The sequence below is a fragment of the Pleurodeles waltl genome, chromosome 2_1, assembly GCF_031143425.1.
Source record: "Pleurodeles waltl isolate 20211129_DDA chromosome 2_1, aPleWal1.hap1.20221129, whole genome shotgun sequence".
Taxonomy (NCBI): Eukaryota; Metazoa; Chordata; class Amphibia; order Caudata; family Salamandridae; genus Pleurodeles; species Pleurodeles waltl.
In genome coordinates, this window is record NC_090438.1 from 567,801,931 (window position 1) to 567,828,007 (window position 26,077).

Genomic DNA, 26,077 nt, shown 5'->3' on the forward strand with positions numbered 1-26,077 from the left:
GGTCTCTAGTTTTCAGAAATGCACAGGTTTGGTAGGTTTCCCTAGGTGGCGGCTGAGCTACAGGCCAAAATCTACAGGTAGGCACTTTGCTAAAAACAGGTCTGTTTTCTGTGATGTGTCCACGTTGCGCTTTGGAGCGTTTCCTGTCGCGGGCGCTAGGCCTACCCACACAAGTGAGGTATCATTTTTATCGGGAGACGTGGGGGAACGCTGGGTGGAAGGAAATTTGTGGCTCCTCTCAGATTCCAGAACTTTCTGCCACAGAAATGTGAGGAACATATGTTTTTTTAGCCAATTTTTGAGCTTTGCAAAGGATTCTGGGTAACAGAACCTGGTCCGAGCCCCGCCAGTCACCCCTCCTTGGATTCCCCTAGGTCTCTAGTTTTCAGAAATGCACAGGTTTGGTAGGTTTCCCTAGGTGGCGGCTGAGCTACAGGCCAAAATCTACAGGTAGGCACTTCGCTAAAAACAGGTCTGTTTTCTTCCAAAATTTTGGTGGTGTCCACGTTGCGCTTTGGGGCGTTTCCTGTCGCGGGCGCTAGGCCTACCCACGCAAGTGAGGTATCATTTTTATCGGGAGACTTGGGGGAACGCTGGGTGGAAGGAAATTTGTGGCTCCTCCCAGATTCCAGAACTTTCTGCCACAGAAATGTGAGGAACATGTGTTTTTTTAGCCAATTTTTGAGCTTTGCAAAGGATTCTGGGTAACAGAACGTGGTCCGAGCCCCGCCAGTCACCCCTCCTTGGATTCCCCTAGGTCTCTAGTTTTCAGAAATGCACAGGTTTGGTACGTTTCCCTAGGTGGCGGCTGAGCTACAGGCCAAAATCTACAGGTAGGCACTTTGCTAAAAACAGGTCTGTTTTCTGTGATGTGTCCACGTTGCGCTTTGGGGCGTTTCCTGTCGCGGGCGCTAGGCCTACCCACACAAGTGAGGTATAATTTTTATCGGGAGACGTGGGGGAACGCTGGGTGGAAGGAAATTTGTGGCTCCTCTCAGATTCCAGAACTTTCTGCCACAGAAATGTGAGGAACATGTGTTTTTTTAGCCAATTTTTGAGCTTTGCAAAGGATTCTGGGTAACAGAACCTGGTCCGAGCCCCGCCAGTCACCCCTCCTTGGATTCCCCTAGGTTTCTAGTTTTCAGAAATGCACAGGTTTGGTAGGTTTCCCTAGGTGGCGGCTGAGCTACAGGCCAAAATCTACAGGTAGGCACTTCGCTAAAAACAGGTCTGTTTTCTTCCAAAATTTTGGTGGTGTCCACGTTGCGCTTTGGGGCGTTTCCTGTCGCGGGCGCTAGGCCTACCCACGCAAGTGAGGTATCATTTTTATCGGGAGACTTGGGGGAACGCTGGGTGGAAGGAAATTTGTGGCTCCTCCCAGATTCCAGAACTTTCTGCCACAGAAATGTGAGGAACATGTGTTTTTTTAGCCAATTTTTGAGCTTTGCAAAGGATTCTGGGTAACAGAACCTGGTCCGAGCCCCGCCAGTCACCCCTCCTTGGATTCCCCTAGGTCTCTAGTTTTCAGAAATGCACAGGTTTGGTAGGTTTCCCTAGGTGGCGGCTGAGCTAGAGGCCAAAATCTACAGGTAGGCACTTTGCTAAAAACAGGTCTGTTTTCTGTGATGTGTCCACGTTGCGCTTTGGGGCGTTTCCTGTCGCGGGCGCTAGGCCTACCCACACAAGTGAGGTATCATTTTTATCGGGAGACGTGGGGGAACGCTGGGTGGAAGGAAATTTGTGGCTCCTCTCAGATTCCAGAACTTTCTGCCACAGAAATGTGAGGAACATGTGTTTTTTTAGCCAATTTTTGAGCTTTGCTAAGGATTCTGGGTAACAGAACCTGGTCCGAGCCCCGCCAGTCACCCCTCCTTGGATTCCCCTAGGTCTCTAGTTTTCAGAAATGTACAGGTTTGGTAGGTTTCCCTAGGTGCCGGCTGAGCTAGAGGCCAAAATCTGCAGGTAGTCACTTCGCAAAAAACACCTCTGTTTTCTTCCAAAATTTTGGTGGTGTCCACGTTGCGCTTTGGGGCGTTTCCTGTCACGGGCGCTAGGCCTACCCACGCAAGTGAGGTATCATTTTTATCGGGAGACTTGGGGGAACGCTGGGTGGAAGGAAATTTGTGGCTCCTCTCAGATTCCAGAACTTTCTGTCACTCAAATGTGAGGAAAATGCGTTTTTTTAGCCAAAATATGAGGTTTGCAAAGGATTCTGGGTAACAGAACCTGGTCCGAGCCCCGCCAGTCACCCCTCCTTGGATTCCCCTAGGTCTCTAGTTTTCAGAAATGCACAGGTTTGGTAGGTTTCCCTAGGTGGCGGCTGAGCTAGAGGCCAAAATCTACAGGTAGGCACTTTGCTAAAAACAGGTCTGTTTTCTGTGATGTGTCCACGTTGCGCTTTGGGGCGTTTCCTGTCGCGGGCGCTAGGCCTACCCACACAAGTGAGGTATCATTTTTATCGGGAGACGTGGGGGAACGCTGGGTGGAAGGAAATTTGTGGCTCCTCTCAGATTCCAGAACTTTCTGCCACAGAAATGTGAGGAACATGTGTTTTTTTAGCCAATTTTTGAGCTTTGCAAAGGATTCTGGGTAACAGAACCTGGTCCGAGCCACACAAATCACCCCATCTTGGATTCCCCTAGGTCTCTAGTTTTCAGAAATGCACAGGTTTGGTAGGTTTCCCTAGGTGGCGGCTGAGCTAGAGGCCAAAATCTACAGGTAGGCACTTTGCTAAAAACAGGTCTGTTTTCTGTGATGTGTCCACGTTGCGCTTTGGGGCGTTTCCTGTCGCGGGCGCTAGGCCTACCCACACAAGTGAGGTATAATTTTTATCGGGAGACGTGGGGGAACGCTGGGTGGAAGGACATTTGTGGCTCCTCTCAGATTCCAGCACTTTCTGCCACAGAAATGTGAGGAACATGTGTTTTTTTAGCCAATTTTTGAGCTTTGCAAAGGATTCTGGGTAACAGAACCTGGTCCGAGCCACACAAATCACCCCATCTTGGATTCCCCTAGGTCTCTAGTTTTCAGAAATGCACAGGTTTGGTAGGTTTCCCTAGGTAGCGGCTGAGCTAGAGGCCAAAATCTACAGGTAGGCACTTTGCTAAAAACAGGTCTGTTTTCTGTGATGTGTCCACATTGCGCTTTGGGGTGTTTCCTGTCGCGGGCGCTAGGCCTACCCACACAAGTGAGGTATCATTTTTATCGGGAGACGTGGGGGAACGCTGGGTGGAAGGAAATTTGTGGCTCCTCTCAGATTCCAGAACTTTCTGCCACAGAAATGTGAGGAACATGTGTTTTTTTAGCCAAATTTTGAGGTTTGCAAAGGATTCTGGGTAACAGAACCTGGTCCGAGCCACACAAATCACCCCATCTTGGATTCCCCTAGGTCTCTAGTTTTCAGAAATGCACAGGTTTGGTAGGTTTCCCTAGGTGGCGGCTGAGCTAGAGGCCAAAATCTACAGGTAGGCACTTTGCTAAAAACAGGTCTGTTTTCTGTGATGTGTCCACGTTGCGCTTTGGTGCGTTTCCTGTCGCGGGCGCTAGGCCTACCCACACAAGTGAGGTATCATTTTTATCGGGAGACTTGGGGGAACATAGAATAGCAAAACAAGTGTTATTGCCCCTTGTCTTTCTCTACATTTTTCCCTTCCAAATGTAAGACAGTGTGTAAAAAAGACGTCTATTTGAGAAATGCCCGGTAATTCACATGCTAGTATGGGCAGCCCGGAATTCAGAGATGTGCAAATAACCACTGCTTCTCAACACCTTATCTTGTGCCCATTTTGGAAATACAAAGGTTTTCTTGATAGCTATTTTTTACTCTTTATATTTCAGCAAATGAATTGCTGTATACCCGGCATAGAATGAAAACCCACTGCAGGGTGCAGGTCATTTATTGGCTCTGGGTACCTAGAGTTCTTGATGAACCTACAAGCCCTATATATCCCCGCAACCAGAAGAGTCCAGCAGACGTAACGGTATATTGCTTTCGAAAATCTGACATTGCAGGAAAAAGTTACAGAGTAAAACTTAGAGAAAAATTGATGTTTTTTTCACCTCAATTTCAATATTTTTCTTTTTCAGTTGCTATTTTCTGTAGGAAACCCTTGTAGGATCTACACAAATTACCCCTTGCTGAATTCAGAATTTTGTCTACTTTTCAGAAATGTTGCGGTTTATGGGATCCAGCGTTGGTTTCATGCCCATTTCTGTCACTGACTGGAAGGAGGCTGAAAGCACAAAAAATCGTAAAAATGGGGTATGTCCCAGTAAAATGCCAAAATTGGGTTGAAAAATTGGGTTTTCTGATTCAAGTCTGCCTGTTCCTGAAAGCTGGGAAGCTGGTGATTTTATCACCGCAAACCCTTTGTTGATGCCCTTTTCAGGGAAAAAACCACAAGCCTTCTTCTGCAGCCCATTTTTCCAATTTTTTTAAAAAAAATGAAATTTTCACTGTTTTTTGGCTAATTTCTTGGCCTCCTTCTGGGGAACCCACAAAGTCTGGGTACCTCTAGAATCCCTAGGATGTTGGAAAAAAAGGACGCAAATTTGGCATGGGTAGCTTATGTGAACAAAAAGTTATGAGGGCCTAAGCGCGAACTGCTCCAAATAGCCAAAAAAAGGCTCGGCACAGGAGGGGGAAAAGGCCTGGCAGCGAAGGGGTTAAAGAGTACCTGCACTTTTTTTTACCCCATTTAAAACACTGTGTATACAACACCAGGCCTATTGGCTTTGCCAGTGCTTGTTTCTACCTCCAGAACTCGTCTCGAAGAATCGTTGGTCCTTTTTTCATGTTTACCAACATAGGTAGCATTGACAGCGATAGTACACACCTCCTTGATGCGTTTCCCATTTCTAGCCAATGGCGGTGTACCATGGGAGTGACGTATCTGTATGTATCCCGCGCTGGAGAAAGGCTTGTGCTGTCGCTGCGCAGCGGGCAGCCGGCGAGACTTTTCTTGTACTGGGCCATGGCACTGATGGCTGGGGTTATCCGACGGCTGGATGAGACGGTGGTGAACCGCATCGCCGCCGGAGAAGTTATTCAGAGACCAGCCAACGCCATTAAGGAGATGCTGGAGAACTGGTGCGAGAACGTGGAGAGGGAGGTGGGGAGTACTCTAGTAAGGGGTGACGTATCACAGGTACCGGGAGATACGAAGAGCGGGCACGCACAGGTGTAGACAACCACGGTCTGGGGACTTGTGGGTCAAGGCAACCCTTTGAGGGACTAGATCATCCAATTACAATACACATGCTGCACGTGGGTGGGGGTGGTTTTCTATGTGTTCCTGTCAGAACATGAAAGCATCATATGTGTAGCTGGATTTTGTTACATGAGTGTCTGTGTGCCGCAGATCGCCGTGTGCTAATCCTATGTGTACGTAGAAAGTTGAATACTTCTCTTGGTCTCTGGAGGGGGTAAACTGCGGAAAATTGTTGGTAGTTTCATATGCGTAGTTCTAGAGTGAGATTTTAGAAAATACTGGCAACGATGGAGCTAAAGCCGTTTCCTACTGAGGCAGGCTCCTGTTATTAAAATATGTGAATGAGAAGTGCTGATGAAAACGACCTACTAAATGAAAGGGTCGGGGTGGGTGGCAGCCTTTTAGGATTATTCTAGAACTATAGCTTTCATACATTCACAACACTTGCACTGCTTCTGAAGGTCACAACTCACTTGCAGTCATGATAATATTTGAGTTAGGTCATCAGTTCAGTCAGTAGAAATAATGCCTATAAATTGACATCGACAAAAGGCTTTTAAAACTCCTATACACAATTAAAGCACCCCTTGATCAGGGCATATATGTATGTTTTAAATCCCACCAATGGAGGGCTTTAAAAGGGTTGAAAAATGTGTGAGGGGAGGGGTCTCTGCAAGGGCCTTGGCTTTAACAACTAAACAAGTATTGTGATCCCTATGATGTGCCACCCGGTCGGTAGTTTGGTTCCTTTGAGCTTTCTCTTATTATTTTAAATATCACACTGCAAGTGACTTACACTTAAAACCAGCCAGGACTATCAGCTTTGTCAATGGGTGTTACCTGTTTAAGATAAACAAGTAACAAAAATTACTTTAGTGTAAATAATATTGAAAGTGTTTCAGTTGAGATTGCGAGGATATAAACTAAACGTTAGTGAGACCTGTGGAAAAAAGATAGCGGTCTTCAGTGTCCCTGTCACTCCTGCTTTATTCAGTGACGGACATGTCTGCATTTTTTCCTTTACTTCCACCTTGTCAATATTTTGACTGATGTGCACGTCCTTCACACACACTTGCACAGGATCACAGTTGCATCTGGATTACATGACCATTGCTTTTAGTGCTTTGTAGAGAGGCCAAGTATTGAATGACACCTTTTTGACCCACTGACAGACACTTTGAGAACTTTACATTCCTGTAGCGTCAACTCTAGGCCTCTCCTGCATTGCCATTAAAAACACCTGGGGCTCACTCTGTTCTAACTATAAACTACACAAGAGTAATATTTTGCCCAAAAAAAACCACAAACACATTATCCTGAAAAAAAGCTAACACTCCTAGGAAAGGCAAGATTAAGGAAAACATGTAAAATATAAAAATAAGCTAAGTCGCTGACATGGATTACTGAACGTTTTTTTCATTCATTGCTCACAAATCGATCAGTGTTACTTGGCAGTAATATTAAGGACATGAAGATGGCGCCCAATAGGGATTTGTTTTAGTGTCCTTTTTTCATTTCTGTTGGATCTTAGATCTGGAGGGACCCAGCCCACCTAGACCCTCACTAATGTATTTCAAATAAACGTTGCAGATGTGAGGTTTTGTACTTTTTGTGTGTGCTGAATGTAACCCATCCCTTACTTACATTTTAAATAATCTTTTCAGGGATTTATGTCTCTTTTTCTTCCCCATACATCCTTTCTCATCAATTTGCTTATTTTTGATGTTACTTCGGACTCTTGCCACTTGAAGGGAATGTGTGGCATGGTGGAAGGGCTGTCTTAAATGGGAACGGTAGGCTGTTTAAGGCAGTAGTTCACCAGCACTCTGAAGGCAGCTCCCTGAACTTCAGCACAGCACATATTTCAGAGGAATTAGACACATTGAAGAAGGCAGCACTGAACATTTCTGGGCCCTTAGAGGTGTAGCTAACCTAAAAGCATTTAGCCCCAACCATGGTCATCTGGTTGCACTTTACTGGTCAAAAAGTTACCTTTAGTGTTAGAAATATTTTATGGAGCAAAAAGTCTGCACTAGGGCTGTGCAGCAGGCTGTTGACTATGGCTAAAGAGGGCTTAATATTATTGGATGCTTTCAGCAGTGGTTCATCTGAGTCATATTTGCTGCAATTGAGAAGAACTTTGTGGGAGCTGCATCAAACTCAATCCCAGCTGTAATGTGCCCTCGGCAGATTGGCTTGGCAGGTTGGCCCGTTTCCACACTGGTTCTCAGGACAAAAAGTTGGCAAAACATTTCTAAATCCCAGGTTTCAATAAACTTTAGAAAGAGTACACATTGACAACAGCCAAGGATTAAGAACACTATGAACAACACTTGATGGGTTGAGCCTAACTCCAACAGAGACCATAAGTGGGATCCAGAGCAGGTCCAGTGGGAACTGGTCCACTGGGAATGCAGGCCTCTTGAAGCTTGTTGTTTCCTTGTATCCTAAACTAGAGGTTGGCCATATGACCTTGTAGTCCGCATCTTTGTCCTCTGTACAAGAAGGAGAGCACGTCTAGTCTTAGGTCACTGGCAGTAGGTCCAGTCATCTTCTATTCTTCCACAGGTTGAGAAGTGATCTAAGCTTTCCCTCCTGCAGGATTGGTACCAGCCTGACTAAAGGGACAATAGAGGGGCAGACCTAGGTGTGAGCTACATCTGCCTCTGACAGGTTGGCCTCCTCTGAAGTCCGGTATGTGCCTGGGCACAGCCTTCAGGCTATACCTTCAAGGGAAGGACAGAACCTCCCCCCACCCAATTCCCTTTGTCCCTGTCTTGGGAGCAATTTACACTTCACTACAGGGTAGCTATAAGTTGTTAGGTGACAGCTGGAATACTTACAGAAGGGCCTTAGAGGTTTGGGAAACGCTGATTTTTAAAAAAAATACCTTTTACTTCATATTTGGATAAAGTTCTACTTTACCATTACATTGGAATTTGTGTACCTATTAAAAAGAATCCTTGACATATTTTTCTGTTACCATCCCGAAATTAGTATTATAAAGTGTTATATTGGAATCCATTGTTTCTCTGTGGAAGCAGCCAATCTTTCTACTGTGAAGATAGTTTTTAGGCATTTTTACTGAAACAACATGTGGAGCATAAATCTTATCCATAGCCTCCTGTTAAATACAACACACCTTGCCTTTATGGGCTCTATGTCCTGCCTTAGGGGTGACTTAGTAGTATTTGAAAGGAAGGTTTGTCAGAGGGATTTCTTTTTTTATTGGCATAAAAAAAAAAAAAAAAAACTTTGCCAGCCTACAGTGAAAGGCCTGGGGTTGGGGTTATGGTGTCCCTACAGTCAGTGGCACAATGGTTGCTGGTAACATTTAGCTTATAGGCCCTGGGTGCACGTTATGCCATCTGCTGGGGACTTAGAGGTAAGTTAAAGGTGCCAATCGGGTGTATACTACTGTCAGCAGGTTAAATTGGGGATTACAAGCACTTTAGCAGGGGTTGCAAAGGTATTGCCCTTTTCCAACATTGATCTTGAGCCAACTACTTACAGAGTAAGCTTTGCAAATCGGACCTGGAAATTCAACAGTAGATAATGCGGGAATAAGACACAAGTTTGTGAAACGTCTTGTGTTTCCAATTAGGAACAGTAAGGCAAAGGTTCTGGACTACCAAACAGTCAAGTTTGAAAAGAAATGTGTGGCCTCTAGCTCCTGAAGCTCAAGCGATATCTTACTGATGAGGCGATGCAAAATTTGACAAACAGTTTTTTTTGGTGAGGAGCCAGTTTTAATTTCTAAATGATTTGCCCCTCTCTGTACCGACACAGTGGGCAAAAACATTGGTGTCCTGGAATGCTGACTGGAGTAATTCCTAATGGCCAAGATTAACTGAATTATTCCATTCATAATTTTTGAATTTTGTTTTTCTCAGGATGAAAAGTTGGACGTTTTCCTAAGGAGCTCCTCGTAGGGGAAATTTTCCATGGTGTGCTAAAAATGTGAATGTATCTAAACTGGAAGGTGTAAATGCCCATGCCATACAAATCCAGGCAAGCGAGAAATGTTTATGTTCCGAAAATATAGAAAGTGTTAGTCTGAAATGGGCAGCAATTCGAAATAGATTAGAATAGAAAATGGAGACTGAGAAGTGTATATATAACAAAGAAGAGTGAAACCTGAATCAGACATCTTTGTACATCTTTGTACTATTTGTGTCTATGCAGAATGTTGTTGCTGGTCCTGGAATATGCTAATAGTAGAGTTCTTTAGGGTCGTGGGGGGTCATGTGACTCTCCACACACATGAGGTTAGGGGTTGTGTACCAGTCCAAGGTCCTGCCTTAATAGCTTTTCTTTGCTCATCTATTTCAAGGGCAGCAAGGAATTTGTCATGCAGTGTAGCTGTTTTTTCACTCCCAGTCTATTTCATGTGGAGTATCCCTTTTTAGAGGATGTGGGAGAGAGACTAGGTGCATCTGAAGGAAAGTGTAACTCAAACCCTTTTACATTGTGTAGGGCCAGGTGGATGTGCTTTTGTGTTACACAGAATGGGAGTTGTGATCTGCTCTGTAGGTTGAATTCCCTAATAGCTCTTTTGCTACTTTTTTTTAATTTAACTGTTTTCTGTAGCACAGCTGCACCTAGTGGCTTTAATGAACAATAGACATAACATCAAAAGAACAAGGTTCACGTCACAACCAAACAGGGGTAGTACCAAATGCTCGTATTCACATGTTAAAGAACAAAGGTAGTGTCAAGTCTTCCACACTCATTATGAGTGTGGTGGTCTGAGGACCGCCACACTCCTGTTGACGGTTGGACCACCACACTCCAGACTGTCAAACCGCCCAGTTACAACCCTGCTGGGCGGATCAGCCAGCTGACTGCCGTTCCCCCCGGGATCATGGTTCCTGAGGACATGGCGGCTGACTAAGCACCATCTGGCTGATTAGAACTCCCTTCACCGCCAGCCCTTCCATGGCGGCCTGACCGCCATAGAAAAACTGGCAGTGAGGGTGTGCTGGTGGCCACAGGGGGCCACCTGCACAGCCCATGGCATGGGCAGTGCAGGCCCCCCCCCGCCCAGCACCATTCCCTCCTTGCCCAGTACCATCGGAATGCACACGGTCTGCTTTGCAGATGGTTTGCAGACACTGCGCATTCCTGAGGGTGCTGGTTGGCCCCCTCTGTGCTACCAGACAGCATACTACTACTTAAAGGTAGCTGAGTGCTATTTCGTAGCACTGTTCCTGCTGGTCTGACCCGCAGGAACGTTCTATTGTAATGTTCCCACTGGTCAGACCAGTGGGAACATTGTAATAGGGCAGATGGAACACTCTGCAAGTTTGGCGGTCCTGCAGTCTGACTGATAAACTGTTAATGATGCCCTTGGTTCGTAAAGAGATGAAGAGGTGAATCTTTAGATGTTTTCTGAAGAGATGAAAAGGTGACTCTTTAGATGTTTTCTGAAAGAACAAAGTGAGGATTGAGATACTCTTGACATACAGTTTCAGAAGAGGCTGGAAAGTCTAATGTAGCACGTGGGAGGTATTGAACTTTGGTGATTCTAGGAGATTCTTCTTTCTCTGACTACACATAGCGCACCTAAGAAAAACAGGCTAGATAACTATGTTTATTTAGGTGAATTGTTTTGTACTTTTCTTTCATATGTGGTAACCGGTGGTGTCTGTGTATCAAATGGGGACCTTGTCATACAAGGTAACCCCACACACTGTGATCAGTACATGGAAGGAGTTGCATTTGATTATATCCTTCCATGTGGGTTTATATCAGGAAGGAATCTGGATTTATCCTTCCTACCCTTGAGGACTATTGGATTAATCTTGAGGACTGGAGGTTTCTGGAATCATGTGGATGTTTTTTTGTCTGAATTCTTCCTGATTCCTCTACGATACGACACTGACTTGGTCATCCTTTTCTCTATATATTGTGTCTTCTCAGCATATTTGTTATGTGAAATGGGCATGTTTTACCCAAGACTTGGCTTACGCAAATGCATTTTGGGGTTTTCATGGAATATATAGGGCTGTGACTCATCTGTAGTGATGTTCTGGTTTTGCCTAAGGAAATTGGATATGTTCCTCTTGATTGTCATAGTCCATGCTCATCATAAGCAGGTTTGCTTTGGCCTTGCTGATGCTTGGTGGTTCCAGTTCTGGATATCATGGTGATCGATTCCCTCTAATTATCTTTAAAGGATTGCTCATGTTGTTGTACCTCGAATGTTGATGTATGAAGTCTCTTTGTAGGGTGTCAAAGCCATGGCTTTGCTTGGCAGGACCATGCACAAGTATTTATATGGCAGTTTATTAGTTATTAATTCAAGGTTTTGTTTGAAGCAGTTCTGAATAAAATAAACTGTACATAAATCAATATCCTGGATAGCAAAAGCCAACGACAACCTTATTAATGCAATTTTACTTTTGTTTTTTTGTGCTCAAGCAGGCTTTAAACATTTGTGTTCATATTTTTTTTTTAGCAATTCATAGAAAAGTATTTTCACATGCAATTTATTGAAAACAATTCTATTTCATGATCATTGCTAAAAATCCAGTCTCACTGCACTTCATTTGAACTGCACACATACCACTAAATTACTTTCTCATCACATTCAACACATTCTTCCCTCATTAAAACCATATATTTTGCTATACGTCCCCTTACCTAAAGATTGGCAGTATCATCCTGGAATATGTAATATTACTTAGTGCCTGAAATCACTTTTCCAATGCTAATCAGTATTGCTTAGAGCATTTCACATTGCTTGATATAGTAACACATTTTTGATGTGCAAAAATATACTTTCAGAAGCCAAAAAGGGGCTGCTAGGCGCCATAGTTACTCAGAAGTAAATCCATTGACTTCAAGACCCTTTAGTTCCTTCCGGATAGTTATAGATGCAAATATGCAGACTTAGTGTGATTTACTTCTGAGTAGCTATGACAATTTGCATTGATTCTTGAGCCATCGCCATCCCAATGGTTTCTGGAGTGTAGGGGTCCATGGTCAGCCCTGGTCTATTGTCCATGTCTTCTCCGCCTCTCTCACCCAAGATCACACAAAGCAATCATAAGGCCCATTTAATCTTCAAATCATTTCATATTTACCAGTCACCGGACACCATCTCAAGGATGGTGCGTCAGTCCTGTGCTGTGGTATCAGGATCAGGTCTGAGACCTCTGGGCGTAGCTGGGCTCCTCTGCAACCTGGAGCACTTTGTGGCCTTTCGATCTTTAGGCTTATGTTGATCATTAGTGTCGGTATACTTCTCAATTCGAGCACTTCACAAGCAGCAGTCAAAGATCAGATCTGATGAAGTTTCCCTTCCCAGTGAAAAATGATAGGGAACGGATGCCCCCAATAGTAGGGGACACCACACTCCCGAAGACAGGAAGTCACTGGATCGGAATCTTGTCTCTTTTGAAAGATGAGTGTAGAAAGATCCTGGTAGAGCAGAGGTCTTCAAACTGGGGGGCAGGCCCCCTAGGGGGCCTCAGGTGGTCCTAAAGGGGCACCAGACTCTGGCCAAAAGAAGCATTATACAGATAACAGGCCTTTGTTTTAAGCAGAATCATGTTATTGCATTTTTAGAAAGGTAACAGTACTTAACTGCAATGTTTAAATAGGTCTAGACGTATTTAAACTTTGCCATCTTTATAAAATAATTGTGAAAAATTCTGAGGGGGGCCCCAATGGTTTTTATTGTTCAAGTGGGGTGGTGCGGCATTAACCAGTTTGGAGACCACTGAGGTAGAGCATCAGCGTATGACCTCTGAATTGCAAGGGATGCAGCTCCCTGGCTTTGCCAAGTTTCCATTATTTCAATGGAAAACCATCAACACACACCAAGATGTCGGGCAGGAATTCGCTGAGCATGGGGGGGGTGGACCACTCTGTTTACCCTACCTAGTTGGATGTCCATATCCGAAGAGGATTCCAAGATCTGGGCCAAGAGTGCTTGCACTTAGGACCCAATATCCTCTTCCTCTGCAGCAGTCTGGCCCCTCTTATATGTATAATGATGCATCTTGACCTATTTTCTATGTCTTCCGCATGTGCTTGGAGATCAAGTCTGTTGGTGGAGGACCGCTTCTTGAAGTTGCTCAAACTTTGTTCAGACTCGCCTTGTTGTCTTCTGATAGGACACTGTCCCCCATCTCAGCCAGGTCTTTGCATACTTCCTTTAGATCTTGGGAGAGGTCTCTCTTGATCATCTGAAGATCCTCTCTGAGGGATGCGAAGAGGGCATCTAAGAAAGAGCGAGTCACTGGGTCTTCTGGTTCCTGACCCCTCCCCTCTTCCCCCGCCTGCTGATCGTGGTTAGTGGGAGAGGGCCGGTCGCTGGCCAGGGCCCCTCTCCGCGAGCGAGTGATCCTTTTTAGTTTGCGCTGTCACCATGGGCAGTTACAGTAGTGGAGGCCTCCATCCCAGGAGATCCTGCACCTCAATGACAGCAGCAGACCTCTTTGTGTGCTGTGTGTTACGGGAGAGGTGGGTGCACAACAGAGGTCTCAGCATCGACGTGTGCCCCTCGGGCAGTCCAAGCGCAGTAGTCTGCTGTGTTCCCAGATGCACCCTATCCTGCTCCCCACTTCCCCTGAGTGCGGCCAGTCTCTTTCCCGAACTCCCTTGACCTCCGTGCTGGGGGTTTCGTCTTCTGATGTGTATACCCCTATTACACTGCCTCCTCTTCTGTCCAGTGGGGACTCTGCCGGAGCCAGGTGTTGAGCCAAACTCCTCTGTCAACTTGTGGTTTCTAACTAAAGCTGCGTGGTTCTTCTCCCTCAGCCAGAGCATCCACAACTGTATGTGTATTCGATCTATTAAGGATCCCTCTCCGTGGCGGTGCAGCACAGTAAAATAGTCAAGCCAACAAGACCAGGCCTCAGTTGGGTTCAGCGTGGTGTCCTTGTTCAGGCCTGGTGTACTGTTGGAGGTAAGGAAACTTGCAGGGCACAGAAGGAGCGATGTGGGTATCCCCAAGAAAGCTCCACATTTTATAGGAATACACAGATCACTGGCCATGCTCCGCCATCCACAGCTTGTAGGCAGCCCACTGGCATCGGTGAGAGGATTGATGTTCCGCAGGAGGGGCTGCGCTGTTGAGGACGGTCAATGTCCTTATGGCCAACGTCCATCGTGAGAGGCAAAAGATGCAGGGCAAGGACGCCTCTGTTCCCTGAGGGGAAGACGCCAGTCATCCTGCTGCAGACTGCATAAGAAATGTGGGATAGGGTCGTGGGCCACCACCCATTCCAGGGGCCTTGGAGGTCTGCAGATGTCCCGGTTGTACTCCCTATCCCTCGGTAAAGTCTAGAGGCTGTGTCGGAAGCAGACGCAGCACCTTAGGCCTAACTTCAGGGCTGCAGTCCACAACTCCAGTGTTGACAGGTCCTGGCTGCTCCATTTCAATCCAGGCGGCATAAGATGAGCAGTGTGCTGCCATTGTGAGCCTCGGTGAGGGGAAACAGTGTGAGCTCCAGTCTCTAAGTATCTTTCTCCCGTGCCAGAGGATAGGCATCAGGGCTGGGTCAGAGCCCTTCTCTGGCTACTGCACGAGTCCTCCATGTAGTGTATTCAGTTATGGCCTGAGTCCCCGCACATCGCAGCGCCATCCCCCATCTTGTTGACATCGAATCAATTGCGGCCGGCCCTCTGTATTGCTTATTTAAATGATCTCTCCAATTTTTTAATGATCCAACTGACGATTTCCTCAACTGAGACTTCAACCCATTCATTCTCTGTCAATCCCGCAGCTTGTGGGTAATATGGGGCATGATAAATCCACTCTATATTGTGCTGTAAATAATAGTCTTGTACTAACTTACCTTTAAAATGGGATCCATTATCACTGTGGATCTGAGTGGAACTTCATAATACAACATCAACAAATCTAGTGTCGTAATTGTATTGGGCTGGGCAGCACGCTTGCATGGATACGCTATTAAATAGCCAAAATAAGTATCTACCACTGTACGTGCGTATTGACATCCTCTACTAATTGGCAGTGGTCTGATGTAATCAGTCTGCCCTGGCAACTTTCCTCTTCCCAGGGGGCCCTTGACAGTCTGCGGGACAGATCTGTTGTGTGTGTTGACAAATAGGACATTGAATGATCACTGCCTTGGAATGTACATCCCTTTAATCTCTGCCCACCTGTTGGTGACCTTCTCTTCCAGGTGTCCACATTTTTGGCGAGCCCATTTAGCCATCCCCACCAAGTCAGAATCCTGTGTTGCCGCTTCTGCTTCTGAGATTTTGGCTTTTACATCTGCAAGGGAATCATACCACTGTTCTAGTGAGTCAGTGGGCGTCTACATGATATACAGTGACTGTTCCTTGCTGTAACATTTCCCAGATTTCCTGCCACAATTCTTTTCCCCACACCTCCTTTGAATGTATTTGCCAGTTAGGTGCGTGACACTTGGGAAGCCAGGTAGCTAGCCCGTTGACAGTAGACCAAGAATCAGTATAAATGTGACATTTCTCAGGTAATTCTTGTTTTAAGGCTTGATACACAGCATACGATTCTGCATATTGGCTGCTCTTTCCTTCTCCAGTAGTGGAAAGCAGCTTTTTTGTTACTGGATTGTATGACACTGTCTTATAATGTCTCTTGGCCCCCTCATACTTTGCTGAGCCATCGGTGAACCATACATGCTTCCAATCCTCAGGGGACAAGAACTCCAATGACTCACCCATTTCAGTGGTGACTCTCTTACCTCTGGCACCTCCTGAAACACCTCCTCATCTTCCACGAGGGCTACCTGTTAGTGCAGGGCCGCAGTTCCTGCTGGTCCCACTTGAGCCCTGTCCTTCATGTACCATGTCCACTTAATGACACTTGCTTCTTTTGCATGCCCCATTTGGTGAATTTTGGGTGAACTAGTCACCCACTGCTTTATTGGAATCTCGGGCCACAGAATCACATTGTGCCCTGTTTTCATCTGTTCGGTATCCACCAGAGCCAAATTACACGCCACTAACTGTTTTTCCAAGAGTGTGTACTGCTCTCCAGCGTCTGGTAACATTTTGGTCCAGAAACCTAGGGGCACTCTCTTTGTTCCCTGCCTTCCCCATATACTCCAATTTGCGTACTGCCCCGGAACTGTCACATGTAACTCAGTGTCTCCCTCCTGTACTGGCCAAAAGTCTAAAGTGTGTTGAATCGCCTCCTTTGCCAATTTGAAACCCACGCTGCTGCTCCACCCCAATTCAAACTCATGTTTCTTCTGAGTCACTTTATACAAAGGGGCCAAAATCTGCCTCAAGTGAGGCATATGCTGCCTCCAAAAACCAAACAATCCAATGAACCGCTGGGTTTCCTGCTTATTCCGGGGTCCAGCAAATTCCGGTATATTTTGTCTCACCTGTGTCAAAATCTCCCTATGTCCCTGATTTTATTGAATTTCACACTTTGGGAGGGTTCTTGCACCTTTTTGGGATTTATCTGTCACCCCTTGCTTTGCAAATGTTTCAGATTTCTGTCCAACTGAGTCTGCATCTTTTCCTGTGTTTCTCCCTGCACCACCACATCATCAATGTAATGAGAAAGCTGCACCCCTGGAATGACAGGTGTTCTGCCACCAGCCAGTGACAGATAGTAGGGCTATATACATAGCCCATAGGAAGCTTTAAAAATGTAAATTGTCTCCCGGCCCACAAAATTGATTATTGCTCTTGATTCTCAGGGACTAATGGGATGGTAAAGAAAGCATAGGCAATGTCAGTCGTCGCATACCAAGTCCCTTTATGTCTCTGTATCTTTTCAATCAAGGTGATAGTGTCTGGTATGGTGGCAGTCAAAAGGGGGTGTCAGTTTGCGGTAATCAGCTGTCGTTCTTCAGCTACCATCTGATTTGCACACGAGCCAGTAGTATTTTCAAATGACCCACCCTCACTACTGAGATGTATCTCTTTGATCCAAATTGATAGCACCCATCTTCCATATATAGAGTCATCCCCTTCAGAATATCAATTCCAAGAACATATTCAAAGAGGGGCACTATCAAGACAGTGTATTCTCATTTTGGTGTGCTCCCTATTTTCTTGTGGACCTTGGTTTGCATGGTGGTGGTTTCCTTTCGACCTAACCCTGTAATGCTGTCCTTTTGAACTTTATTGGATTTCCATAAATCAAAGAGGCCTTCGCTTTGGTATCCACCAGGGCCCGGACCTACCTGTGTTTCAATAAATGTCTAAATCAACATGGGGTCTATTCACTAATCTGATTTTTACCTGTTGACTTTCACCCAGGTCAAATCTGCTTTGATATGTGCGAGGAGACTCCTCTTCTCCCTTGTTCTCCTCAATCAACCAATCTTTGTCCACATCTTCCTCCTCCTTTACCTTTGAGGGTCTACTTTTGTTTCCCTCTCTCTTTCTCCTTAACATCTGACTTGCTTTGACTCATCCACTTATTATCCTGCTTGTTCACTTTCCTGCTACCCTCTTTTCTGTCCAGCCCTCGCTTTTGATACTCTTGGTATCTATTCTGTCTGTCTGTTTTTTCTTCACACCATCCTTTAACAATGCCATGAACATATCTTTCCTAGATGACCGATTGTTATCTGTACAGCCCTCAGAGTGCCTCCAGTACATCTTTTAGTGCATATCCAGTATGGATAATATGTCATTCTCACCTGCTTGTAAGCTGAGGGAGCTAAGAAAATTATTTTGTTTCACACTGACACCACCAGTGGAGCCTCCAACAAATTGTGAACCTCATTCATGAGAACAGTAGTTTCCATACCTTCTTCCTTGAGTCTCTGCATAGCATCTCTCAGTGTGTACCAGGATTTATCATTTGGTGGCCAGTGTGACTGTATGGTATTTTTGATTACATCTCCTAATCGCAAATTGTAACAAGTTAGTTGATCCTTCATCGTCGTAACCCCTAAATTGCTCCTACATAGTGGGGTCAGTGCTAAGTGTACAGAACTTTCATGCATCCAGCAGCACTCCAGCGGCTCCAGTGTCAAACAATCACACCATCAATGTAAGTCAAATCAAATCAAATCATTAACATTTATAAAGCGCGCTACTCACCCGTGCGGGTCTCAAGGCGCTAGGGGGGAAAGGGGGGGTTATCGCTGCTCGAACAGCCAAGTCTTTAGGAGTCTCCGGAAAGCGGAGTGGTCCTGGGTGGTCCTGAGGCTGGTGGGGAGGGAGTTCCAGGTCTTGGCCGCCAGGAAGGAGAAAGATCTCCCACCCGCCGTGGAGCGGCGGGTGCGAGGGACGGCAGCAAGTGCGAGGCCAGCGGAGCGGAGGGGGCGGGTGGGGACGTAGAAGCTGAGGCGTCTGTTGAGGTATTCCGGTCCCTTGTTGTGGAGGGCTTTGTGTGCGTGGGTGAGAAGACGGAAGGTGATCCTTTTGCTGACTGGGAGCCAATGCAGGTGTCTCAGGTGTGCGGAGATGTGGCTGTTGCGGGGTACGTCGAGGATGAGGCGGGCCGAGGCGTTTTGGATGCGTTGCAGGCGGTTTTGGAGTTTGGCGGTGGTCCCGGCGTAGAGGGTGTTGCCGTAGTCCAGGCGACTCGTGACAAGGGCGTGGGTCACGGTTTTTCTGGTGTCGGCGGGGATCCAGCGGAAGATCTTGCGGAGCATGCGGAGAGTGAGGAAGCAGGCGGAGGACACGGCGTTGACTTGCTTGGTCATGGTGAGAAGAGGGTCCAAGATGAAGCCGAGGTTGCGGGCGTGGTCTGCGGGGGTCGGTGCGGTGCCGAGGGCCGTGGGCCACCAGGAGTCGTCCCAGGCGGACGGGGTGTTGCCGAGGATGAGGACTTCCGTTTTTTCAGAGTTCAGCTTTAGGCGGCTGAGCCTCATCCAATCTGCGACGTCCTTCATACCCTCTTGTAGGTTGGTCTTGGCGCTGGCGGGGTCCTTGGTGAGGGAGAGTACAAGTTGGGTGTCGTCGGCGTAGGAGGTGATGATGATGTCGTGCTTGCGTACGATGTCGGCGAGGGGGCTCATGTAGACATTGAAGAGTGTCGGGCTGAGCGATGAGCCTTGAGGTACGCCGCAGATGATCTTGGTGGGTTCTGAGCGAAACGGAGGGAGGTAAACTCTTTGGGAGCGGTTAGCGAGGAAGGAGGCGATCCAGTCCAGGGCCTGGCCTTGGATCCCGGTGGAGCGTAGGCGGGTGATTAGGGTGCGGTGACAGACGGTGTCAAAGGCAGCCGAGAGGTCGAGGAGAATGAGGGCGACTGTTTCACCGTTGTCCATCAGGGTTCTGATGTCGTCTGTGACTGAGATGAGGGCGGTTTCCGTGCTGTGGTTGGTTCGGAATCCGGTTTGTGAAGGGTCGAGCAGGTTGTTGTCTTCCAGGAAGGTGGTCAGCTGTTTGTTGACGGTCTTTTCTATTACCTTGGCTGGGAAAGGTAGAAGAGAGATGGGGCGGAAGTTTTTCAGGTCGCTTGGGTCAGCCGTAGGTTTCTTTAGTAGGGCGTTGACTTCAGCGTGCTTCCAGCATTCGGGGAAGGTAGCAGAAGAAAAAGAAGAGTTGATGACGGTCTGGAGGTGCGGGGCGATGATGTCGTCGGCTTTGTTAAAGATGAAGTGCGGGCAGGGGTCCGAAGGGGCGCCGGAGTGGATAGAGTTCATGATGGATTTGGTTTCTTCCGTGTTGATGTGGGTCCAGTTGTTGAGGGTGATGTCCGGGGAAGCGGGTTCAGTGGTGTATGGTTGGGTCTGGTGTCCGAAGCTGTCGTGGAGGTCGCTGATCTTGCGATGGAAGAAAGTGGCGAGGGATTCGCACAAATCCTGTGAGGGCGTGACGGCGTTGGCGCTGGCGCTGGGGTTGGAGAACGCTTACCCAGGTTCCTGACAAGCCCTATCCACTATGTCATTCATTTCTTGCTGGGAGTAATCTTCCAGAGTGCATCGCTGCCTCCCCCTGCGGTCCACCTTGTATCTTTCGCCTGAATATGAGCTGTAGGCAGATCACCTTGTGCTCTTCTGGCTCACCCTGACCACTGTTTTGACAATACTCTTCCCCAGAGTCCGAAAACTCAGAAGAATCCCAAATATTACCATCCCATTTCTCAGGATTCCAGTCTAACCCTGCTTCGGCATTAGGTAAATGAACCTTTCTTTTATTAACTCTACCTGTTTCTTTTTGTATTTATACTGCGCCTGGCGCATTGCTGCTCTCTCAGCCATAGTCTGGTAAGCGTCAAGTTTATCTTTTAACAATTTATTTTAGCATGATCACATTGTGGAAGTATTTTTGGCTTCCACTAATTGATTGTCCATCTGCTCACGTTCCTGTTCTAACTGAGCACATTTCTCATACATTTTATGATAAGTACATAAGAGGATCTAGCCTCTCCGTCCTAATGTGGTAAGTTCTTTTCTTTTTTCAATTAACACGTTCTGCAAACAAGCTAATACATTTGCTAGCTATGCATCTGCCATACGCGCGTTTCAGTTTTTACTCAAGCTAGCACAGTGAGGTCACTCATGCACAAGCATACTGTAAGGGTACTGTTTCCCACCCTGGTATTTCATTTGGTATCTGAGAAATGCCTTTGTCTTTTTGCCAGACATTTTTCCCTTTAATCTTTTACTTTGAATCCTGCAAGTGACGCCAAAATGTATTGCATTCACTTAAACTAAGAGGACACGATGCCAAAGAATTCCGCACTCCTAGCCTAAATAATGAATTTATTAAGGCACTTCCCAATTATTATTAAAGTCATACAAATATATGAGAATAAGCATATAACTCAAGTGCAGCAGAGCATGTGTTAATGCAAAGATAAATGCATATATCAAGTGGTCAAAGGAATGTGCAATGTATTAACGGAGCAAGTATACATGAGCTAAATATTCAAAATGTAAAGTACTTCACCGATGTAGTTGAATTCATCATCCTGACCAGCACGACTGAGGGAGCCCTCAAATCAGTCAGGAAGGAGACTTGATTGGGATCACAAATCAGATCCTGGGCAACATGTTCACTACACAGGTGAGCTCCAACCTGAGCGCCAAGTCTCCCTGGTTTTTATACCATAAAACACGTCAAGAAAAACGTTCTAGAAACTCCCTCTCTTCTATTATGAAATTAAATGCTGGCTGTACTTCATCTGCATCGAAAAACGCCCATAGTAGTTGGCCAAGCTCCCACTGTTTGTTCTTAGACTGATTCGTACATTCCTTTGATAAGAGTTCACAAGTCTGAGACTCCTTTTATCAAGTTTGCATCCCACCTAATATGTTTCAGCACTGTCCATCTCTTCGCTGGTGAAGAGAAAAACAAGTCCTGTGAGGAAAAACACCTGCACTGCCCTGCAACTGTATCACTGCACAAAATGGAGTCACTCTCACAAAATAGAGTCGATGGTCAGGATGGAGTCGATGGTTGGATCCACATAGCATCACACCCTCTCGGTCCAGTCTGCAAAGATATTTGCTGTACGGGGGCCCTGACTCCTGTGGGGGGCAGTGTGGCCTGATTCAACCTCTAGCAAAGGGACACAAAGTGCAACCTAGCTATCCACCATCTTGGACACTACCCGAAAAACCAAGGGCCTTTTAGGAACAAGCAGCCCACCACTATGTTGAGAGAGTTTTTGTTTTTTATGATTTACTCTGTATTGGACAAGTGGATAGTTTTAGTTTTATGGTTTTATAGAGCACATAGCTACCCTAGGGCATCCCAACGCTAAGGTACGTGAAGGACTCCTGAGAAAAAATTAGGACAGAGGATTTGCTACAAAAAGGACAGTTTTTAGATTCTTCCTAAATTGATGTTCCGAGGAGGGAGTTCCAGAGCCGGGCAGCTTTGACCAAGAAGGAGTTGCCTCTTTTTGTAAAACTTTGTTTATATTTCATCTGCATATGTGTGTGAAATTTTTATAACTCAAGACTAGCTAACAGGAAGTGCTGTCTTTTACAGTCAATGTTTTGGGCAGTTCTTCGAGTAAGGAGTGGGATGAGGAAGTCCCAGTTAGTCGTGGGATTACCGGAAAGTAATTAAGGCATTCATAACTCATTTTGCTTGGACTGCTGGTTGTTGGTTTAATGTTCGAATAATATATTAGAAACAATATGCAGTTTTTGGCATTCAAATCATTAAATCTAGGTAAATTGGTATGTGACTGAACTACAAGTCTTTTTTTCTTTTGTATTGCAGTTTAGATGCAAAAGCAACCAGCATCCAAATAACAGTAAAAGAAGGAGGATTGAAATTAATTCAAATCCAAGATAATGGCAGTGGAATTCGGGTAAGACAGTTAACTAAACAGTGTCTGTTTTAAAAAAAATAAAAATAAAACACTTTGGGCAGTTATAAAACTAGGTGTTCTAGATTTAACGTCTTTATTAGTGATATATTTCCCCTACCTTCGCTTGTACATAGCTTCATGCATTTGGCATAGCTGCTGATTTTCTTGTTAATTGTGTGCATTTGGTCATAAATATGTTTGATAAATATTTTCTCAGTGGAACTTCTAATACCTCTGCAACCTTATTGCTGTTGAAGTAAGGTTTAAATAAAATGTGCTGGTTATCATCTAAAGGCCATATTTCATTTTCCGCAACGATTCAAACTAATACACCTGCCATCATTGCACAATTTTGGTTGGTATTGTCACAGATAAGACACTGTGTGGCTGAATCGGTCAGACTTCAGACTTTATTTTAAAAATAAAGTCCACCTACTCCTAGTTTTATCTGTGTTTTTCTTTGTCAGCCTTCTATCCTACACTACCCTAAATATAAAAATGTGAGAATTGATTTATCAGTATATAATTTTTACTTCTATAAAAAACTTTTACTTATTAACAATTGATACACAACTGTTTTTGCCAACAAATGAGACTTTGACCACAATCTTGCTCTTTCTGTAATTTAATTTGAGGGCTTTTATTATAGGGGAGTATTTAGAAATGGGAGTCTGATGTAAAAGTGGTAGGGTTTGGATAAGCTAACCTGCCTCTCATCACACAGGTGCAACTTTTTTCTTCGGAGTTGTAACATTAAAAGTTTGTCTTACGTCATTGGCATTGAATGGAAATTAGTCTTACAATAGACTATAATATTGACTTGATCTTCATTTGTTGAAACACTAATATTTATCTTCCCTTTCTTATTCAGAAAGAAGATATGGATATAGTGTGTGAAAGATTCACAACAAGTAAACTACAAACATTTGAGGATCTTTCCAGCATTTCCACCTATGGTTTTAGAGGAGAGGTAAGATAGAAGTTATAAAACAAACATTCGCTCAGTGGTAGAGCGTATGCTGCTGTGCCCACAGAGCAACAAGAGGTGCTATTTATTTTAGCATTAAGACCCAGATCACAGTGGGTCAGAAAACCCCTTTTTGGGCTCAAAGAAGAGTTTGCACCCCAAACAGGATGATTGTAAATGTTTGCTCCTGTGACTTTAAACAGATGAAACCTAGCACAAATCATGAGCGAATAGCACACGTGCTTTTTGCATACTCTGGAGTGGGGGAATAACACATGCTAATAACATGTAACCCAAATACCTCCCTAATGTGTTCCAGGGCCTTCTTCAAGAATGTTTGGGTTTAAGCACATTTCCACCAAATATGCAGGAATGAGACAACCCAAGTATCACATCTCAAGCATCTGTTCGGAACTGACGTGAAGATCCTATGCTTGTGCTGTGGGGTCAGGTACAAGAGTTAAATGCTTTTTTCAATGTCCTGAAGAACGTCCTGGGTAGAATGTATTTAACTCATTAGTGAATTCACAGAAACTCTGCTGTAAGAACATACAAAATGTCATCACGTATCCACATACCAATCACTATTAGATCATAATTTTAAAAGGTGCAAATGTGCCTTCCTTGAACGATTTCAATAAAACCATACATTTTCATAATTTATAGACTTAAAAAGGATGTAAACAATTCTTCTGTCTGTAACAAACATTTACAGATGAAGGATTCATCACAAGCTTTAATGTTTCCTTGTATGTTTCAAATGCATGTTTTGCCAATATTGGATTGGTATTGTTATTTTGACTGTTCCCCAGACCGGGGCAAAGAAACAGTATGTGTAATACATCGTGCACCATGGCATTTCAGAATTGACAACTTGAATGCTCCTGTGCGATTCTCTATATATATATATATATATATATATATATATATATATTTTTAACCCATGTATTAACTACTAAAGCAAGCGTCCCAAATATGATTTTCATAAAATTTGCCGACCTGGATTCTCTCTTGAGTAAAACTGTATTATTCCCCACATCTAGGGAATGTACAGTTCGTCTTGCAGTCTTGTAATTTGCCTACAATAATCTAAATCAATTTGATAGCTTTTTAGTTTAATCTGTTTAATTAAATTGAAAGACAAACATTTCAAGGAATTGTGTGTAAATACCTGCTCTTTTGAGAAAATGCAGAAATTATTTTGTAAAAGTGAAAACCTTATGTAAATTGTGAGTAAAAACTTGCCAGGCACATGTTTTTTAAGACAGTTTTCTGGGCTGCGCAATATTCGATAGGCATAACACAAAATCTGTACATATGGCCCATAATCAATGCTTCTTAAAGCCTGTACTAAGCTAACCATTTCAGGCAAGCAACAGTGTCCCATAAGTAGATAAAATTTCCATAATTCAGGTGCCAAGATTGGTTCAGACAAATAATTTTGGTCATTGTTTTTATTATAATTCTCTCATAGCTGTAAACTTTAGCCACCTCATTCAGCTATTCGGATTGTGTTATATTATATTGATGTGTATAGCACACTAATCACTCAAGGGTATCCCCACTACCCCCCAGGATTCTGTGGCTGTATAATTTACTGAGTTTTAGTCTGTGGTTCCAACCCCCCCGGATGAATGTCTTAATGTCCTGGTCAATGCGATCTAAATCCAGTAATAACCTACAGATCGAAATGGGTAACATTAACATAGCATAATTGAATTGTGGTGCAACTGCGATTTTTACATCCTAAACTTGGCCCCGATAGGACTGCTGGTGGTGGGTTCAGCATATTAATTTATTGCCCAGGTATTTCTTCCCCTTGGGTGGCCTTCTCGCATTATACATCTCTATGCACGTTGTTAGTTATCGGGGACATAGGCATGACTTCACATTTCCCCAAATTTACCTTATAACTTGAGAATGGAGAGAATTGGTCAAACAAAGTCATCAGTGCAGGAATAGAGGTCCTAGGTTTTGTCATTAAGATATCATCAGAATACAGAAAGGAAGTTAATGCTCCAGTCCTGAAGGGCACACTCACAATGCAGGGGTTTGGGGGTTTGGGTAGAAGTGGTAGGGGAGGGTAATTGGCCAGGGGCTCCAGGGCCAAAAGGAATAGCAGTCCTCATTCGGTGTCTCCACTTGAGCTACTCTAGCGCCTTTTCAACTGCCTTATAATAATACGAGTTGAATGCTAAGTTTTGGGCTTCTACCTGCCTTCTCAGTTGTGGTGTGTGGGGTCATCAGCCTAGAAAAAAGGATTCTCATGCCTCCCCCACTATGTTGTGGCCTTTTGTTTGGTCAATGCTGACTTCCTAATTAGGAGGCTCCTCAACACTGCTTTGCCGGCAGTCAACATAACTGACAGTGATGTACCTGAACCTTCATTGTGGCTCCCTGAATTTAAATAAGCATCTTTTAATTGGCAGTCATGATCAGAAAGGTCCGCTGAAGAAACATCCTTGTCATTTGGGAACTGCATTAATGTACTGTGTAGTTAGAAGAAGTGCTTGGCACAGTCTCTTGAGGATATCAGATCTAGATAAATTTCCTAATGCCAGGGTGCTCTAATCGCCAAACCATCAACAAAGGAGTGGTCCTTTATAATGCCCCCCCTAGCAACGCTGTATCTTCATTTGTCAAGACTAGTCCTATTTTGGATAGGACGTATAGTGGTGTTCAGGCCACTTCTTA

General features: G+C 44.9%; 1 protein-coding gene across 1 annotated transcript in view; it reads left to right on the plus strand.

The window, feature by feature from the left end:
- Nucleotides 1-4,874: 4,874 nt before the first annotated feature.
- MLH1 (mutL homolog 1) overlaps nt 4,875-26,077 on the plus strand; it is a 340,404-nt gene continuing 319,201 nt past the window's right edge. Inside the window, exons 1-3 of the mRNA XM_069215008.1 lie at nt 4,875-5,089; nt 22,326-22,416; nt 23,288-23,386. Of these exons, the coding sequence (XP_069071109.1) occupies nt 4,878-5,089; nt 22,326-22,416; nt 23,288-23,386 (402 nt within the window). The 5' untranslated portion in view covers nt 4,875-4,877. The remainder of the gene's footprint in view (nt 5,090-22,325; nt 22,417-23,287; nt 23,387-26,077) is intronic.